This window comes from Vigna unguiculata, chromosome 10 (assembly GCF_004118075.2).
Source record: "Vigna unguiculata cultivar IT97K-499-35 chromosome 10, ASM411807v1, whole genome shotgun sequence".
Taxonomy (NCBI): domain Eukaryota; kingdom Viridiplantae; phylum Streptophyta; class Magnoliopsida; order Fabales; family Fabaceae; genus Vigna; species Vigna unguiculata.
In genome coordinates this window covers 29,182,087-29,202,858 of record NC_040288.1, presented here as the reverse complement: position 1 = coordinate 29,202,858, position 20,772 = coordinate 29,182,087, and the positions used below count along the sequence as shown (strand labels likewise).

Genomic DNA, 20,772 nt, shown 5'->3' with positions numbered 1-20,772 from the left:
CTGTGTCTTTGTTAAATATCAGCTCTTTCCATTCTGAGTTTTGTCCGTCTGTACTTTTGTCAAAGATCAACTTCTTCCTTTTTGGGGTTTGGCCGTCTGTACTTCTCAAATATCAACTCCTTCCGTTTTTAGGGTTTTGTCGTCTGTACTTCTCGAATATCAACTCCTTCCTTTTTGGGGTTTGGCCGTCTGTACTTCTCAAATATCAACTCCTTCCTTTTTTGGGGTTTTGCCGTCTGTACTTCTCAAATATCAACTTCTTCCTTTTTGGGGTTTGGCCGTCTGTACTTCTCAAATATCAACTCCTTCCTTTTTGGGGTTTGCCCGTCTGTACTTCGCCAAATATCAACTCCTTCATTTTTGGGGTTTGCCGGTCTGTACTTCGCCAAATATCAACTCCTTCCATTTTGACTGAGATTGCACGCTGCTCCTCTGTACCTCTGCGCCATAATCATATGTTCCATCTGCCACTCCCTTGGGCCGGGATGCACTCGGCCAAAAGGGGCCGAGATATATCTGGCCATCACACTTATTGGGCCCTTTGTGTTGTGTTGGAGAAAAGGTGAAAGCAGTTACCCAGTGATTGGGCCACAACGAATGTGCCTCGTACTTGGGCCGGGGTGATCTCGGCCATTTCTGTTTTATTGGGCCGGGATGTACCCGGCCATTCCCATTATTATTTACAATTGTGATTCCCATTTGTGTTGTAATTTTTATTTGTACTTGTGATCTTTGTTTTTAACCAATATTTGTGATTCATGTTTGTGTTACAGTTTTTGTTTATGCTCATTATCCCTATTTTTTATTGTGATTTATGGTTTCTATTTACATTGTAGTTTCATGGTTGTACTTGTGATTTATTTTCTTAATTGTGGTTCATGCTTTTGATTGTGATTTGTGATTTTTGTTCGTGCTCACTATTCTTGCTCGTCTTTGTGATTTCATTCATGCTCCATTATGCATTAATTCACATTTAATGCATTTTGATCAATAAACTTTATTGATAGATAACATATACTTTATTTAGTTGTAGTTGATAATGTCCATTTTTTATGCTTAAAACATATCTTTTGATGGTCTTTGGTCCAACATTTTGTCCTAACTTTCGTAAACAAACTTTTTCTTCATAAATGTTGCAAATTAAAAGCATTTATATTTATAAATACACCTAACTCTACCTAAATCATGATTCTTTTAAGTATAGATGTTGTTTCAACTATTTCGGACCTTAGACAATGTGTTGTCTAAATGTGGACAATATATCTTAACACAATGACTAGTCTAACGCTAAGTATTTAGATAATATTTCGTATTACACCTTTATAACATGTTTATTGATATGTTATTCTTTAAAATAAGGACGTTTACCCTTTTTTTGTCTAACTAACCCTCCTTAAATTGAAACTAAAGTAGATGTGGCTCAAGTTAGTGAGCTAATATAAAATAAGTTGTTCCTTGTTCACATACTTCTTTTGGCATGTTTCAAAAATTAGATGAAATTTTGTTTTTGTTGTGACATTATAATATTATGAAAAAGATTCAAAATCACCTTTAGGTTTTCATATCTACATTAGCACAAATATATAAACCTTTTCTAGTGAGCTTATTGCCATTAATTGGCATATAGACAAATCTTTAGTGATAAGCTTTTGGTAAAGTAAAGGTGTGATATTGAGTAGAGAGAACAAATGAAGGATGATGTATAAACAAACTACCCATGTTCAAAGGTACCATGTACGATTACTAGAAACAAATGATAGTATTCTTTAACTCTTGCCATAATTAATATGATGAATTTTGTGAAGAATGAGAATCACATGTCCTTATACGAAAACAACAATGAACACATAAGGAAAGACCAGAATGAAAAGTACATTTTTTTTAATGTTAGAACAAGAAACTTCATCATGTGCTTACTATATGAAAGAATACAAGAAGGGTTCCATTGTAATGTATAAAGGTTCCATTGTAATGTGTAAAGGTTCCATTGTAACTTAAGATAAAAAGATGTGAAGTACTTTCATTGTAATGTATAAAGGTTCCATTAAGGTAAAATGCAACAATCTCAAATTTTCAATATTTAATACATTTTTTTAATTTGGAAGAAAATGAGGACATACAAAGTATGTTTGATTATTTCATATATTAATAAGTGAGCTCATATCTTTAAGAACTAAATATAATTTTTATCATATTGACAAAATCTCAAAAAATGAAGACCATGGGTAACAATTTTTAGGACTATAATGAACATAAAATTATACTTGTGTGCTTTCCATCAAGAAGAAGACCATAATCATGTCTATGTTTGTGGTGTTGGATTTTTTTTCCAATGGAAGATACACTAAGAAGATTAAACACTAATGAGTCTTGAGTAAACTCATAACCACTATATCACCTTTATCCCACTATTTTTAAAACATTGTAAGTTTTTGTTCTCATATATTATTATTTTTACTCATTTTTATCTAATGTGTGATTTTTAACTCTTACATAACTCAAACACGTAGACACTCATTTAAAGAATTGTAATGAGTTCACTTAGAAATAACTAAAAAGACAAATAATTTGAGTAGATAAATTTTGTATTGATCATACCTTATTACCTTATTACTTTTATAAGATTTGATTTTTAATATGATCAAAAATACGTCTAACTATTCATGTATGAAAAGTTCATGTCCTTTTAAAATATAGAATCTTAAAATATAGAATCTTTCGTATAAATGTGACTATGTTAAGTTCAAATATTTTACTTATATTTTTTTTCTTACAAACATTATATAGACCTAATCTATTTACTAAATCACCTTACTTTAAAGTTATGTATTTAAAGGAATGAATTAATTATTTTGATTAAATATTTTAATTTTAGACTTTTTATTCGTTATGATATAATTAAATATATTTTTAGTCCTTAAACTTAACGTGAAATTAGAATTTATTCTTGCCTCAAACTTTGATACATCAAACGTCAACTTAAAACATGTTTGACAAGTCAAAAATATTTAACATAATTGAATTAAAAAGACTATATCTATTAATTTTTAAAGTTTGGGGACTAAGATATATCAAAGTTTGAAACAACAAAACTCAGATTTAAGTATAAGTTTAGGAATTAAAATATAACACATTTTTTATCTTTAAACAATCAATAGTGATTAATGTATTGAGTTCATTTTTATGAGTAAAACTAAATTATATAGTTTATTTCTCTCAAAAGCAACAACCGAAAAGAAACTTTTAATACATTAATTGATTATTCTGATAAAAACGAGAGATAGAAAAAACAAAGTCAAGTTTGAATTATATCATACACACACAAATATATGATGTTTATATTTCATTAAAATGGTAAAATTCAGGGTATTGACCATTATTAAAATAATTCAACAATTACGGGTTACTAATAAATTCTAAATAAAATATTAAGTATATTTTTAATTATTAGTTGGAAAAAAATGATTGAGTTATACGCTACAGATTATATGTTGTGAATTATGATACGAGATTCTTCAAATAAATTCATACTTCTTGGTAAAGTAAGTTAACTAACAAATTCTAAATGAAACATTACCTTTTTTTTATCATTAGTCGGAGTAAATTATTGAATGATACACCAAAAATCATATGAGATTCAATTTTTTTTGCAAATAAGGTTTCAACGTCAAGCATCATGAATTGAATATAAGCACTAATATGATCTATAAGTAGTTAGGATTATATACAACTATTTTAACGATATCTATAACTTTGCACTTGAAAGACAATACGGATATAAAATCAATTAAAACTAATAAAATATTGGGTGCCTTATATTTTGTAAGAAATAAAGAAATAACAGATTTTACAATCTTTACAACTTTTTTTTTATTTTCTTACCTTAAACACTTTCATGTTTGTTTAAGTTTATTTACAAACTTTTAATATAGGTTCATCTTTTATGGTATGATTTTTATTTTAGTTCCTATCATTTAGGTAACATATGGTGTGATTTTAAACTTTTGTTAACCATACCATCATTAATAGGTAGTCTTTTGGTATAAAAAGGGAAAGAAATTAATAAACACTCAACTAGTCAACATAAATTTATTGTACCAAAATGGAAAATCAAATTTTATATGGACAAAGAAAATCAAATTGTTAAGCCATTCATCCTATAGTTTGACATTTCATTCCTTTAATTTAAACATTTTGTTCCTGCAGAGAACAAATAAGATAAGTTAGACACAAACGTCACCTTACCACGTAATCCGCTATCTCTTCAGTTGGCCTCTTCCCGGTCGATACGTGTCGGCTTGAACCCAGGGGGGTTACCTGCAGAAGAGTCTCCGAAGCTCAAGTAAGTCAAAGCTCTCAGAGAGTCAAATCAGTGATTAATGAATGCGTACCTTTAAATGATGGGGTCCACGTGTATTTATAGGGCATTAATGACGTTTGACCATTTCATGGGCTGGGCTTTGACATGGGCTCTAGTTTGGGCCATGAATGGGTCTGGGCCCCAAACCAGGCCCTTGAGATCTATTGAACGCGGGGGCATCGATGTTGGCTTAAGTTCATTGGAGTAGTCGGTCTCGACCGGCTACTTGCCTAGATGGGTTATGTTGGTGATGTCCGGGTACTAGGCGGTTTCGATATGCACACTGTTTACTTGGTTGAGTTTGGCTAGGTACGGTACACATTTTATATTATAATTAAATTTTTTACCATACAAGGATATGGTGAAGTGTTTATTCCAAATATTTTCTTTAATGGGAGATGAAATTCTCATTTCTCTCTTAATAAATACTCCTTTATTGAAATCATATAACACACAAAAATTCTTACAAAATATAAATCTTCTTTGAAAGGTTATACAATAATGTCAGAAGAATTCTTTGTTGATACTGTTGGAAGTAGAAAGCTAAAGCGTAAGATTGAGAATTTATCATCCACCGATGATGATGTTGATTCAGAGTTCTCATTATCTCTGAGTTTAGGTAATAAAAGAATGGTGGGTGAATCATCATCTGATTTCTTATGTAAATCATCGACAAACCCTAAAATTACATCCAATGTTCCAAAACCTTTGGAAGACTCTAATCATCAAGTGATTGTGTCTAAGCAATACCCATTCTCTTGTATGTTTTGCAATAAGAAATTTTCAAGTCCTCAAGCTCTTGGAGGACAGCAAAATGCTCATAAGCCACAAAGAGTACTCTTAAGGATGAACAAAGATATGAGAACATTTGGATATGGCACTCACATGTTCCCACATTCATCCATTCCTCATTATCCTTTTCATGGCTCAATACCCCTTTATTATAGGCATAACATGCACCCCATGACCCATTTGTCAACCATGCCATGGCCTCATTTTTTACCTACCTTTGGCAACCAAGAGTTTCATGAGTCATGCATCCGAAGGCAACAATTTGGGATGACCAACCCTTGGGGAATAGTATCCGAAACTCCAAAAAAAATTATATAGTAGGGATGTGGAATTTGGTTTTAAGCATAATTAAGTTTCCTCACTTTGTTTAACTCATGGAGCTATCATGCTTCATTCTAGTATTATGGTGCAATAATTTTCATCTTTGATGTTAAATTTATCACTCAAGCTTTAATATTAGTTTGACAAATGGAATATGCAATTGTAGTTGTGGTACAATACTATGATCTCTTTATATTTATGTAACAATAATGGTTATGATCACATGTTGTTTAGATAATATTAAGGTAGCCACATTTTTAAATAATGATTTAAAATAATTTTTTCTATTATTTGTTGTTATTGGGCTTTTTTTGTTACATTGCTTATGTTTTAATGTTTAGACAATTTTTTAGATTGTGATTTTTTTTTTTTGCGATGAAAGTTTAGTGAAAAAATACATTTTTTTATCATTAGAATTAAAAAAATTGGTAAAAATATAACTTTTTTCTTGAATAAGAACTTTTAGTTTGAACTTACTCCCCCAAGTTTAAATGGTTTCGTTTTTGTTCCATAAAGTGTCTCTTTTAGACCAAAGTGAGTATATCATTTTTTACTCCAATCATGTGAAAAATAAGAGTTTCTCAGCGTGTGTGACACTTAACCAAGTTAATCAGATTAGTGACAAATTAACAAAAGCCCTAGTTTTATATACCAAAGATCCTCCAAGGTACTAAAATGAAAATTTTAAATTTAAAGTATCAAATTGAAACGAAAACTTTAGATGTACTAAGATAATATTGTATTCGGTTAAATATATTTTTAATTATTAGTTAGAAAAAATATTCTAGTACACTACAAAGAGTATATATATATATATATATATATATATATATATATATATATATATATATATATATATATATATATATATATATATATATATATATATATCTATATATACATATATGTATATATATATATATATACATATATATATATATACATATATATATATATATATACATATATGTATATATATATACATATATATACATATATGTATATATATATATATATATATATATGTATATATATATATATATATATATGTATATATATATATTTTGTAAGTTATGATACGAGATTCTTAAAATATATTCACAATTCTCGACAAAGATGATTAATAAATTCTAATAAAAGATTATCTTTCTTCATCATTAGATAGAGTAAACTATTGAATGATGCATCAAAGATCATATGAGACTCAATTTCCTCTTAATAATATCTCAGGTCAAGTATCATGAATTGAATATAAACATTAAAATGACTTTTACCTTAAAGAAGTTCAATTAGCCTTATTTTTAACTAGTTAGGATCATATACAAACGTCTTAAAATATCTGACTTTTCAATTGAAAGGAATACATATATAAAATCAAGGGTTAATTATGTTTTTCGTCCCTCAAGTATTATGCGATTTTGTTTTTAGTCTCCCAACTAACATTTGCTCCAATTTGGTCCCTCATGTTTCGAAACGATTGAAAATAGTCCTCCTTTTTGGACGCCTTTAGTTTTGTTTGACACCTGGCAAACGGACTGCCACGTATGGATCCCGTTTTAAGCTGTGTAAGTGGAGTGTGTTTCTGCACGTGCTAATTACAGAGAATGACATCCAAATAAAAGAGGGGTTGGGAAATTTTGAAACCCTAAAATTGAAATTTGTGAATTGGGGCTTCGAGATAGTGAGGAATTGCTGCATATCGTCACTGGGCAGGCAGAGTTTGGCATAGTTATTGCGTTCTTGACTGATGAAGAGTGGTAGCAAAGGGTTTCCATGTACGTCGCGGAATACAGGTTCGAAAATGTCGCAAAGTGTTGCGTCATCTTCAGAAATTTCATCCAAAGTTTGTGGGTGTAAGGAAAGATTGTTACTCCTAAAGGCATCTACTGTGAAAAACAAAGGGAGATTATTTTGGAGATGTCAAAATTGGGCTGTAAGTTTCAAATCTCGTGACTTATTGGATGTTGCTTTTGTATTTGTGGTAATGGTTTCATCTTTTTCTTTGGCAGACCAATTCACATTGTAATTACTTTGAATGGGTTGACGACGAGGAATATGATTTTCAAGGGAAAGAAAAAGAAAGTGAAGCCAGTGGTGGAAAAAGAGTTGATGGTGGGAAAAAAGGTGAAGAAGATGAAGTTTCTTTGAAAAGGGAGAAGATTATGCTTGATTTGATGAAGAAAAATGAGAAGTTGAAGATGAAATTGCAACAAGAGAAAAAAATTGGGACATTCCTGTTTTTTTTTATTTGTGATATCGTGGGTCTCAACAATTGTAATGGTGTTCATGCTGTTGTTCAAAGTTAATTGCAATGTTTGAGATTACTGTAGTCACTAGTGCAGAATTCCCATTTTACCTCGCCTTATATGCCTCGGTTGGCCAAAAACCGAAGCATATAATGGCGCGGTGGCATTTTTGCAATTAGAGCCAAGTTTTAGGCCTCGGTTCTCCAAATACTCGAAGCCAAAGAGCGGTATAGGCCCCGGTTCGCTCAAAACCGGTGCCAAAGAGGGGTATAGGCCTCGGTCCAGTAGGACCCGAAGCCAAAAAGTGGCTGGAAGTCAGGGGTATAGGCCTCGGTCCAAGGAGACCCGGTGCCAAAAGGGGGTCAATTGCTTCAGTTCCTCTAACAACCGAAGCCATAGGGTTTATTTAGGGTTCAAAATTCACAAAGCCTTCTTCCTCCCCGCGCCGCCTCTGCAATTCCACTTTCTCTCTCTCCGCGAAGCCCTTCCTTCACTTTCCCTTTCTTCCTCCTTGAGTGGACGGAGATGGTGACTGAACTGTGGTGGTGCGGTGCAGATGCTATAATGGAGGCGCGCCAGTTTGCTTCGCGGAGGTGTGGCAGTTTCCATGGCTGCTGTTGCGGTGCGAACGTGGTATGGACAACAAACGATGGTTCTGCGTCAATGGTGGATTCGAAACTGGTGCAGCCATGGCTGCTGCGTGAGGAAGAAGAACTCGCGGTGGCCGTTCGCTCCAGCAGCGTTTTCCGGCGTGGTGGCTTGCGCAGAATGGTTCGTGAACGGTGGCGGTACTGCTGCAGCTGCGATGGAGATGCGAACTGCTGCGTGGTGGTGCCACCGCACCTCTACGAACGCCGGAAACACCAACCTGCAGAAGAACCACCTGCAGCAGCGCAACCACAAACCTGCACCCTCATTCTCGTCCATCTTCGCGCGAACCAGCAGCTACAACGAAGCACGCAAACGGAACAGTTGCAACAACCACCATCTTTTCTTCACAGACCATGACGCAGCAGCACCACCACGCCCGCCGGAGCAACCGCCATTGCCGTCAGCCGCGTCGTCGCAAAGCCAATGGGTTTGTTGAGAATGGGTTTGTCGATGATGGATGGTTGCTGATGGGTAGTGACAGGGTATATGGCCTCGGTTCTTACCATAACCGAGGCCAAAGGCTCTGCGAAATTTTTAATTAAAAAAAATATTGTTGAACCTATGGTTCCGGTCCCTCGGCAACCGAAGCAGAAAAGTGTTTTTACGCCTCGGGTGATAACCGAGGCCAAAAGGCACCCCCTTTTGGCCTCACCCCAATATGCCTCGGTTCTAAAACCGAGGCAGAATGCCAAAAATAACCGGGGCCAAAAGCCCTTATTACACTGGTGAGTGGGAAGTTTTTTGTAGTTGTGATTATGATATTATTGGAATTGTAATGGAATTTCAAACTTTTGGTTACTGTTATGTCTTAGTATTTGCAATGAAAATGGAACTTGTAGCTGTGATTATTATGCGTTTATTGTTATCATCAATCTCTATTCTGAAATTTTTCCTTAATACCACATTAATCTCGGATTCTAAAATTTTTCCTTAATACCACATTCAGGGAATTGAAACAAAACTCACTGCAATGAAATAATTACATCATGATTTACTGATAAAACAAAGTGGTCTAAATAGTTTACATCCATCTAAACACATGTAAAAACAGCCAAACCTAGGTGGCAGAGTTGGTTGGGGTTGATTTATCTTAATCTTGAAAGTTCCAGCTTTCACTCTCAATAATTCAGCCACATAGTCATATAAACGACCATATTGTCGCTGACCATCCCCAACCAAACAGTCCATGGCAATCTGTTTTGCTTTCCCAGCCCTCCATGGTGTTATACCTACACTATATGTCTTCTTCACCTCATCAATAATTTGAGCCACAGTCATAATACCAACATTCATAAACCTGTCTATAAGGACCTGAGCAATCCAGTCCTTATTTGCATTTTTATTTCCAAATACCCTTCCACATTTATGACGCCCAATAAGTGTCTTGACTCTGTAGGTTTCCCTCCCTCCAACCCTACTAGCCATGATTAGAAAACCACATTTCTTCTTGCAAATTGCCCTCACTCGCTTCTGATCATTTTTAACAAACTTTACTTCTTTTCCATTAAGAACATTATGCTCCATTAAAGCTTGTTTAAAGTCCTTCAAAGATCCAAACTCCATTCCCAATTTAAATTTGAAGTCTTTATTCATATCTTCAGGTCTGAACTTACTAAATTTGGGACCAACTGTGCCAGCACCCTCATCACTGTCAACATCAGAATCTAATTCATCTGATTCGTATTCCTCATTAATGTCATGCACTCCAACTTCTTCATTTGTCACAAATGCCCCTTCACCAATATCTCTTTTCCTCTTCACTCTGCTTGAATTCCGTTTGAATGATTTCCACCTATCTAAAACAGGCCCAAACTTCCTCACAGGTGGATCAATATCCATCCCAAACCTATCATCATCGTCTGCCACCCTCTCTTCTTCACTGTCATCTAATTTCTCTCCACCTAAACCTTCTTCATCTTCACAATTTACATCTTCAGCCACTACTTCCTCTTCTGCTACCACATTCTGTTGAGTCACATTTTCTACAGCCACTCCTTCCTCTTGAACTACCACATTATCTACAGCCACTTCTTCCTCTTCTACTACCACATTATCTGCAGCCACTTGTTCTTCTTCTACAACCACATTATCTACACCCACTCCCTCCTTTTCAATTACCATATTAGCTGCAGCCACTTCTTCCTCTTCTCCTACCACACTTTCTTCAACCAGTACTTCCTCTTGGTGTATAACATTCTCTTCACCCACTACCTCCTCTGCTACACCATCACAAATAAAGTGTACGACTTCAGGCTGACTAGGTACATGTTGAACGTATATATCAACCTCTTCCTTAGTCTCTTCTGCAAAGAAAGCCAAAGCCATTGCATCCTTGTCATCATTCAGCGTCCGTAGATTATTTAATAGCTTCTCTTTTGAACCCTTCCACCATAGTTTAACATCACCCCCGTATTTAAACTCTTTAAGGATGCCCAATGCTTCAAAATAAGACCAAAAATCGGGGTCGATCCCTTTAACTACATGAATCTCACCCCCAACGTATTTTAATCCCTTATTCCTTTCGAATCGACCCATATGATGAAAAGCAACTGCAAACCCCATTTCCAGCCCTACATTTCCAATCAATAGACAAACTAAACAAATACAACCATACACAAACCAAAATATGCAACCAAACCAGACCAAGTATCCAAAAAAAAAAACATGAAGGAACAAACTTACCTTAGGTCGCGATTCTACTCTTCAATACTTGAATCCCTTACATCAACCTCCTGATTCTACTCCCGATTCTACTCTTCGATGCTTTAATCCCTATCCTCAACCTCCTGATTGCTGTGTAATGGTTTAATCCATTCCCTCAAGCCCTAGAATGGTCTGTGCAACGCTTTCGTTCAGACAAAATAACTCTCCCACTCAAGATACGACCTTTCCTATCTTTTTAATTTGAACAGCGACATTCTCATTTAATTCGGAGAACTTAATTAAATAACACAACCCACTTAATTCAGACAAAATAACTCTCCCACTGAAGAAATAACATTTTCGTTTTATTTAATTAAAGTTTCTCTTTAATTAGCACGTGCAGAAACACACTCCACTTACACAGCTTAAAACGGGATCCATACGTGACAGTCTGTTTACCAGGTGTCAAACAAAACCAACGGCGTCCAAAAAGGAGGACTATTTTCAATCGTTTCAAAACATGAGGGACCAAATTGGAGCAAACGTTAGTTGGGGGACTAAAAACAAAATCGCATAATACTTGAGGGACGAAAAACATAATTAACACTAAAATCAATTATAAAGTAACAAACAATTATATTTTGTAACAAATAAAGAACTAACTAATCTATACTATCAAAAATGCTTTCTCAATCTTTACAAATTATAGATTTGTTTTCATATTGGCACCCTAAACACTTTCATATTTGTTTGAGCTTATTTTTAAACTTTTAATATAGGATTATCTTACAATGGGAGATTTTTATTTTAGTTCCTATCACATAGGTGACATATGGTGTGTTTTTCAACCTTTGTTAGCCATATCATCATTTACGTAGCCCTTAGGGATAAAAAATAAATGAAATTAATAAAGATAAAACTAATCAAAAGAAATTTATTGGACCAGAATAGAAAATGAAATTTTATGTGGAAGGTATAAAAATGTTATGTAAAACATGCTACAATAATTTTAAATCATTCATCCTAAAGTTTGACATTCCAAGTCATATAATAATTAACTTTTTACTATACAACAATATATGATGCATCTACCGCAAATACTGTCCGGAAGATGAAATTTTCATTCCTCTCTTAATAAATATATCATTATTAAAATCACATAACACAAAAATTCTTAAAGAAAATATAAATCTTTTTTGGAGGGTAGTTGTGCAATAATGTGAGATGAAACTCTGTTGATGGTGTTGAGAGTAGAGAACTAAAGCGTAAGGAACTATAATCCATTGATGATGTTGATTTAGAGTTCTCATTATTTGAGTCTTGACAATAAAATAATGGTGAGTGAATCATCATTTGTTTTATTTATTTTTTAGTTTTTTGTAAATCATTGACAAACCATAAGAAGACACCCAATTTTGCTTCAAAACCATTGGAAAACACTAATGACTAAGTGATTGTGCCTAAGCAATACCAATTCTCTTGCAATTTTTGCAATAAGAAATTTGAAAGTCCTTAAGCTCTTGAAGGACACAAAAATGTTCATTGGTCGGAAAGAGTGCTCCTAAGAATGGAGAAAGATATGATAACTATTGGATATGACACTCACATGTTCCCACACTCATCCATTCCACATCATTATCCTTTTCCATGGCTCAATACCTCTTTATTATAGGCATAACATGCACATCATGACTCATTTGTACCTACTACCTTTGACAACAAATTTCAGGGATGGGACCACAGATGAAACAATTAAATATCATTTCGAGGTTGAGTCCCAAAACTATATTACAAAACTTTTCAAAAGTAGTTTGATAGTCTAAGATGATGTCATGTCTAGGTTTGAACAGCTTGACTAGATGATCACTGAGTTCTAAACATAACCATACTCATAAAGGCAAGATAGTTCTAAATCATCATCCAAAATGGAGGAGGTGAAGGAAGAACACATACACGTATTTATTAGTTCAATGAATGAATACACAAGCACATACCATTTGTGACAAGTCTCAGAGCATTCAAAATGAAGGTATTGCTAATAAATTCTCTCTGCTGTGGACACAGGACGTAAGAAAATAACGATAACTGTTATGTTATCTTTGCTGCCACGTTCCACTGCTTCAGTAGCCAACCTCTTAGAACACATTCCAGGCTCTTTAACAGTATCTTTTATGATATTTATGACCTCTGTACTGCTTATCACATCCCACAGGCCATCACTAGCCATGACCTAAATCAACAAATTATTAGTTTAATCGTGAATGAAAAAATTGTTTCAAAGAGTATCATAAACGCCAGGGTAATATAATATGAGAGTGATACAAGTAACATATGCATAGAAAGCTTTCAAGGCTTCCCCTTAAGTCAGATTTAACTAAAATAATCGTTACTTAACAATGCCCTTCAACCTTTGACCGTAAGTGCATCTTCTTTTTCAAGATACTTCAAACCCTTTTGATAAATATAGTTGACAAGATTACCAATGCAATTATCATTTGTTAATTATATACCAACTTATTTTTCGAGATATTTCAAATTCAACATATCTAAGGATTCCATGCACATCATGGACTTCATGCAAATAACATATGTAGCGTACAGCTCTTTACCAGAAACTCATCATCTGGGCACAAGGTATTTTCAGTTATCTCAGGTTCTGCAGTGACAGCAGGCTTCAGATCATCATCGCCAATAGAACGTGTAACCTGTGTGAAAAACAAGTCGATTTTCCTTGTATCAACATATAGCAAAACCTCAAGTTGCCATTAATATCTTTGTTGGTTATTTTGTTAACACAAGATCAGTTATGTGGCAGAAGTTAAAACAGGGAAATGAGAAAGCAAAAAGGAGAGACATCATTGAACTAATTGGTGTCATTATGCACCAATCAGGCCAGCAACGGCATATATAAATGATATGCACCATAGCAGTCAATTTAAACAAACCTGAAGTGTAGGAAGACCAACCCTCCAAGTGTCAACTTGCCAATGTACATGCCCCCCTTGACGAATAACATGTTTTCTCTCTTGAGGACAGCTTGCAACGTGATCCTATTAAATGTTAAGTTCTGATCAATCTAAATGGAAATACACAAAGGAATAAATTAAAGAAACTTTTATAGAAAGAAGGCTGGGTTTATTCATTAAGCTTTTATCCAACATGAGTGCTTAAGCTATAAATTTGATCATGAAACTTATTGAAATGAGCATAAAAGATACGCTTTACCAAGAAACTTAATGAGATGTGTTCAAAAGAGATTATAGGAGCATAAGTACGATTCCATATGCTCATCAAACACCCTCTAAGCACCAGCTATAACAACAGTAATTTTCAGCTCACCTTACTTAAGGAAATTGGATTACCAGCACGACATATGATTGCCCTGCAATCACCAACGTTAGCAACAAATAGCTTGTTTCTGACTATAAGAGCAACAATGGCTGTACACCCAGGATGCCAGTCCTTTTGGATACATCTGTTGGATTTGCGATAAGAATCAAGCTCTTTTCTGAAGGCAGCATCTGTCCTAATGAATGCTTCCACTAGTGCATTAGCAGGACTGTGTTGACATATTAAAAGAATTAAAGTGTCATAACAATAAGACAAATAGGCATGGGAAACGGGTCATCTAGAATGAAATATACCTGCCCATAAAACCTGAAGTCTGCAAAACAGCTGGTACAGCTCTAGAAGAAAACTCAGCAGCAGCTGCACCTGCATAAATAACAATCATGCTTCTTAATATTACCATGAATGGTCATTAATATGATCGTTGAGTTCAACATAGCATAAGGAATATCTCATCATTAATGGGATAAATAATAAATTATTTTCAAGCTCTAGTAGTAATTATAATTTACTTTCTCTTAAATTAGCATCAAAATGTAGATATTTGATAAATCACTAATACAATATGCATACCCCTATGGCCATCAAAGATGCCAAAAGCATAGACATCCTTCTCATCACAAATACGGGGCAGAATGAAATGTGTATCCTCCATAGTCTCCCTTCTCCCACAGGTAGCATAAGATCCCCAAGACAGTATTGGGTGGTATACAGAAGCCTTGTCATATAACTCACACCTAGTTATCAAACCAGAATTATTTGCACTAGAGGCAGTCAAAAGTTCACCACGAGTGGACCAACTAAAACTCTCTTGATAAGCCTGAAGGTGTTCAGTCTTGTCCACAGGTTGATCAACATGCAAGTTAACAGGTCTGACATAAATATCTTCTGCCTTCTTTAATTTGCAGTGCTCCATCATCAAATCAAGTTCCTTGACTATTTCATCAAAAGTGGGTCTGTTATTAGGATTTCCATCCCAGCAGTTGTTAATCATTGATAATAATCTGGACGGTATACCCAAGTCCTCAGTAGCAAGTACGGGCCGTAATCCATAAGAAACAACAGCTGCTGTTAGTTGCTGCTCTGTATAGTTCATCTCAAGCACTGTGTGAGCCTGTCATCAGTAAACATTAATTAATTTTATTTTCGTGCATTTGAGAAGAAAAGTTAATGTTATCCAAGTAGTTTTTCCCAAAGGTTCAAAACCTGCAAAGCTCCAACAAAATAATTACTAAGACTAGAAGTCCATTTTAACAGTTACTTTGTCACAAAGATAACTCTCTTGACAACTATATGATATTGATCATTTTTGACGTGACATAATTGTCAATTATTTTAGAAAGTAAACTTTAAGCCTACCTCAATATCATAAAATTGGCTTGGTAAGATATGATTTACATCCACTTATCTAGTCGATATAGGATTTCTAACATACACCCTCCCAGGACATTGAACATTGGACTAGAGGGAGGCATGATAACAAGTGGTACGACAGACCCAACAAACCTTTCTAGGGTAAACTTTGATATCGTCTTAGAAAGTAGTTTTTAAACCTAACTAATCACATAAAACTGACATAGTAAAGTGAGGATTGTACCTACTTATATGTTATAATGTAGACACGTCTCTAATTGATGTGGGATCTCCAACAAGTTACTTATCCCAAACTTGACAGTTTAAAAGTTACCTAACTGTAAGTACATTTATATGATATGTCTTAATTTTGCTTTCCCACTTGTTAGATAATAGCTATTAAGTTATATATCTGCTTATTAGGTTATTTTATATTATTGGTTTGGTTCCATCTTTCTTCTACTGATCGTTTACTTTTAGTACAATAGACAGTGGATGATTAAAAACATTGAGATAGTCATTACTCATTCCTATTTTGCAGCATTCATTTTAATCTGAATGATCCAGGCAATGATTCAGTATAGAGGAGGAAGCTTGGTGCATATGATCATGCTATTTCACGATCTGAATCATGACTTTAACAAGCATTTGGAGCAAAGAGTTGTTGATAGGGCCAAGGCCAAATCAGAATATTGTGTCATGGTGCGAGGTAGATGTAAAATGGTGTGAATACATACATCTTCTAAGTGAGGTTGGTTTCATAATTGTGGTGTGACAGTCAGGCTGCCATTCAAATTGCTTATAATCCTATTTTTTCAACGTAGAACAAAGTTCATAGAGGCCAATTTTCACTACGTGCATTAAAAATTTTGACAGTGGCTTGCTGCCATTGGTAATGTGTAGACTAGAGAATAACTAGACGTTGTCTTCACAAAAGCACAACAACCACATAGTAGATTTTGTAACAAGCAGAGCTATGATTAACATCAATGCTCTAGCTTGACAGGGAGTCTAAGGCTATTTCCTTTCATTGAGCTGAGCCACTTTTTCTTGTCCTAACCTTTACTTTTCAGAATATAGAATCAAAGAGACTAACAATATTGTCATTGAATTTAGTCATTCCTATTTTTTCTAAAGTCCTATTATTCTCAGCAAAAGCCCTAAACTCATTATTTTGGCACTTATCCATTTTTATATACTTCTCTGAAAACGAAAGTTCCAAACCTGTCCTTGACTCTTTTGCTAGGTTTGGCACTTCACACTTCTCCGCACCTTAGCTTAGTGTTTTCTGCTTTTGGATTTGATACTTGGTTTCTTTGCTTGTGAGACATTTGGTTTGGTTGCTGCACTGTTTGGGACATTTGGTTCAATTTTCAAATCTCTCCTGAATTTCACTTCTTCCTGTCTAGCTGCTCAATGTCTTTAAGTGGTAAAGGAGCAGCTAGGGAGGCTAATGGAGCTAATGGAGGCTCAGGTTCTACAAGTGTTGGAAGGAGCTCTAATGGTGCCTTTGGTTTAGGTTCTACATTTGCAATTGTTGACTTAGTTTGTGGCTGTTAGTAATTTAAGGTTATTTTTCTGATTTGTGGATATAATTTTGCACTTAAGCTAGGATCACGATTACAATATTCCGGTGCTGCTCTAACCCTTCCAATCCTATCGGTAGGATATCAATTTTGACTGCGTTAAGAAAGATTAAAATTCTTGCTAATTATATTATATACTCCTCGTTGATGAACGATAGTTCCATTGATAATGGTCACTGAGATTAAACAACATTCAAAACAGTAAAGGAAACAAAAAATCATGTCTAGAAACAAATATAGCGTCCATACTTCACCTCATTATAGAACTTGTAATACTCTAAAGACAAGCAAAAAGTTCAAACTACACATAAGATAGATAGACTTACTTGAGCTTCTGTACGAAGATCTATATACGGCACAACACCAGTAAGGAGTTCGCTGCAGCAAGTCAAATAAAAGTTTTAAAATCAAAAGGAAAAAATTTGATTAAAGTTTTATTTATGCTTGCTTTGTTAAAACCCATGAGAACAAATCAAGAGTGAAGAAAGACAGAGAATGGTTATGTGTATGGTAAGTATTAGTTGCAACAAAGAGTTGATAGATCAAGCTGCCTAGCATATCTAAGGTTGACAGGCAATCATAATTTCCAAACGAAGATATGTCTTGTAAATGTTACTGTTTACATGAATATCTCTATAGGACAAAGTAAGAAACAAAAAGAGATGGATGATACATCCACAATTTGCTTGACTGTCCACTTCTTCACAACAAAAGACAGAGAAAAGATATGTTGTTAGATTGCAAGTGCAACTTTGCATGTTCAAAGTTTAAACTTGAAACCAGTCTACCTAAAGCGAACAACAAATAGTTGCAACTGGTTCCTCGTATGGTATAGAACTAGAACCATAACAAAAGTGAAAAAAGAGAACAAATCCTATCCTCTTACTTGATTGATATCCTGAAACTGTATACATCAGATTTTTCTGTATGTAACTCCTTTCTTAATATTTCAGGTGCCATGTAAATGAGTGTTCCAACCATATTCTTTTTGTGGAAACCACCAGTAGGCTTTCCAGAAGACTTCCAATTCTGAACAGAAACTCCCTTAAGATCATTCTTGTATTCTGCCAAACCAAAATCTGTGAGGTGTGGACAAAGACTTTTGTCAAGCTGCATCGCGGATTCACAAGATTAGTCTGGTGATACATATAGGAAGTACAATATATCAAATACTAGAGACAGTTCCAAACAATCAAAAGATTTGGGAGACATTTACGAGAATATTTGCTGGTTTCACATCTCTATGCACAATCCCGAGGTTATGCAGATATTGCAAAGCCTTGGCTGGAGAAAGGAAGTTGAAGGAATTAAAGGGGGAACATTTGTCACACATTTATTTTCTTTTTATTTTGGACAAAACTGTCAATCACTTTATATACTTAATTTCCAAATTTACCTACATTATTGAAATGGGTAAAGTGAATGGTTACAAAATTGAAGGAAAAGAATCCATATTGATTTTTGGAAAACTTGATAATCTCCACTTGAAATAATCCTTAATAAGTAGAAAACCAAACAAAACTGCTGAAATGACATTGAAAAATATTTTACATATGTAATAATAATCTTACTTTGCATGTCTCATGGCCAGTCCCAACCCCGGCTGATAAAGGAGAAATTTGTGTTAAGCCCTCAATTACTAAAGTAAAACTTGTTGAAACTCCACATAACACAATCAACTATTATATCCGAGTATAATATTATGTGCAGTAGTTTAAGATGGTTGAAAAATCAAGAGGTACACAAATGAATAGGATAGTTTGTGAAAATGTTAAAGTCCTTCTATATGTAAATGTGGTTTGGTTTATAGTCCAAGAAAGCCAATTTCTAGTTCTATGAAAAAACATGTACCCATTTAAGCAGATCACAATGTTTATACTCTGCAATTCTGTCATACATCCCAAATTACACACACCTCAGTTTGACTAAACAAGTGAAACAACAAATATGATAGGAAAAGTAAACCCAGGCCAAGTACATCTCACCCAATATCCATACCAACTCTACACAAGACAAAATCACAACTATACCTAATTGTATTGCCATCATAAGTGCATCATTGAGAGTTGGTATCCACTCTTCTACATGAAACTTCTGTGCAAGATTCCGAGATTCATATAACTTGAAGAAAAACATGTAATTGGGCGGTTTTGCATGCGCCGCAATCAATGTCGCTATTCCCGGGTGATCTAACTTGCTACATAATTTAAAAAGAAAACAGTGAATCATGAACTCACAAGACTTACATAAATTACCCTTCAACGTATCAAAACGTTAAAGAAAACAGTAAATCTCATTAGAAAATGTGAAAATAAAGATTTATACAACATTAAAGGAGAGAAAATTGAGGTGATAAAGAGATGGAGACCACAGCAATTGCAATTCTTTATGAAACTTATTAATGTCTTCTGAAGTTGACAAGATGGGTTTCTTCACAGCAACCCTCGTGCCATCCAAAGTCCCTTCATAAACAACACTCTCAGCCCCTATAGTTACCATCACCAACCAAAGTTACAATATGAGTAATCCTCTACCACGAGACATAACCTCAAATTACAAGTACCGAGAAAGATAGTTGAATAAATATTAAAAATTGGGAAGCCAAAAACAAATGAAAAGGTTAAAAATTGGAGAAGGGTTCAAGTTGGTTTACCTCGAGCAATAGGAGAGAGGAGAGTATAAGAAGCTGGAGGGAGATGAAGGGGAATAGAGGGGCTGGTGCAGCAACCCCTGATGCATGTGTTAGGCTCCACAATCTCTATTCCCATTGCTCTTGTGTGGCTGCTGAAGAAGAAGAAGAAGAAGAAGAAGAAGATGATGATGAAAATAAAGATAGACGCAGCAAGGGAATTTGAATGCACAAGAGCATGGTAAGGTATATCATGTGTTCATGTTTCAGCTATGGAAATTTCGTGGTATTGGATACAATGTTGTCACTCGAGTTTAGGCCGTTTCATCGAAAACGTTTCTGGCAGCTGCATTGCATCAAAATGAACCCGCGCCTCAATTGGTCCCACCCCCAGAACATTGTATAAATTTTGATATAATTTTCTACTCAAATTTTAGAAATAAATGAAGGAATAAAACTTTTTTTTTAACTCAAATGTTAATTATTTTTTATGTGTAAAGTATTTTTATTGTTTAACATATTTTAGTTCAAATATTAATCTATAGTATTGTTTAACATCTAGAAAAATTAATAATGTTGATTTAAAAATATTATATTTATTTAATTTTAAAATTTGAAGTAAGAAATATATCAAAATTTTAAACGGTAATGAATTTTAATTTAACATTAAATTTAAGAAATAAAAATATATTTAATTTTTTATTTTTTAGAACAACATTAATCGGGTCTTAAAAGTCGAAGGAACATTATTTTTCTTTTATTTCGTAGGTAATAGTAGTGTGGCACATTATAAATATCGTGTAAGTTTAGTTCAGAAAAATAAAATGGGTGAATTAAAAGTAG

General features: G+C 34.3%; 1 protein-coding gene across 2 annotated transcripts; it reads right to left on the bottom strand.

The window, feature by feature from the left end:
• Window positions 1-12,757: 12,757 nt before the first annotated feature.
• On the bottom strand, window positions 12,758-20,271 carry LOC114165109 (protein kinase and PP2C-like domain-containing protein). Of its 2 annotated transcripts, XM_028049763.1 has the most exons (12): window positions 19,954-20,271; window positions 19,669-19,786; window positions 19,331-19,497; window positions 18,517-18,584; window positions 18,187-18,410; window positions 17,627-17,678; window positions 14,935-15,475; window positions 14,658-14,727; window positions 14,353-14,572; window positions 13,959-14,063; window positions 13,623-13,718; window positions 12,758-13,243 (listed from the first exon to the last, which is right to left on the bottom strand). In XM_028049763.1, the coding sequence occupies exons 1-12, from the start codon at window positions 20,066-20,068 to the stop codon at window positions 13,049-13,051; spliced, it is 1,971 nt and encodes a 656-aa protein (XP_027905564.1). In that variant the 5' UTR covers window positions 20,069-20,271; the 3' UTR covers window positions 12,758-13,048. The 2 variants fall into 2 exon arrangements, with proteins under 2 accessions (XP_027905564.1, XP_027905565.1); XM_028049764.1 differs by lacking the exon at window positions 19,954-20,271 and having other exon boundaries at window positions 19,626-19,786.
• Window positions 20,272-20,772: the final 501 nt, after the last annotated feature.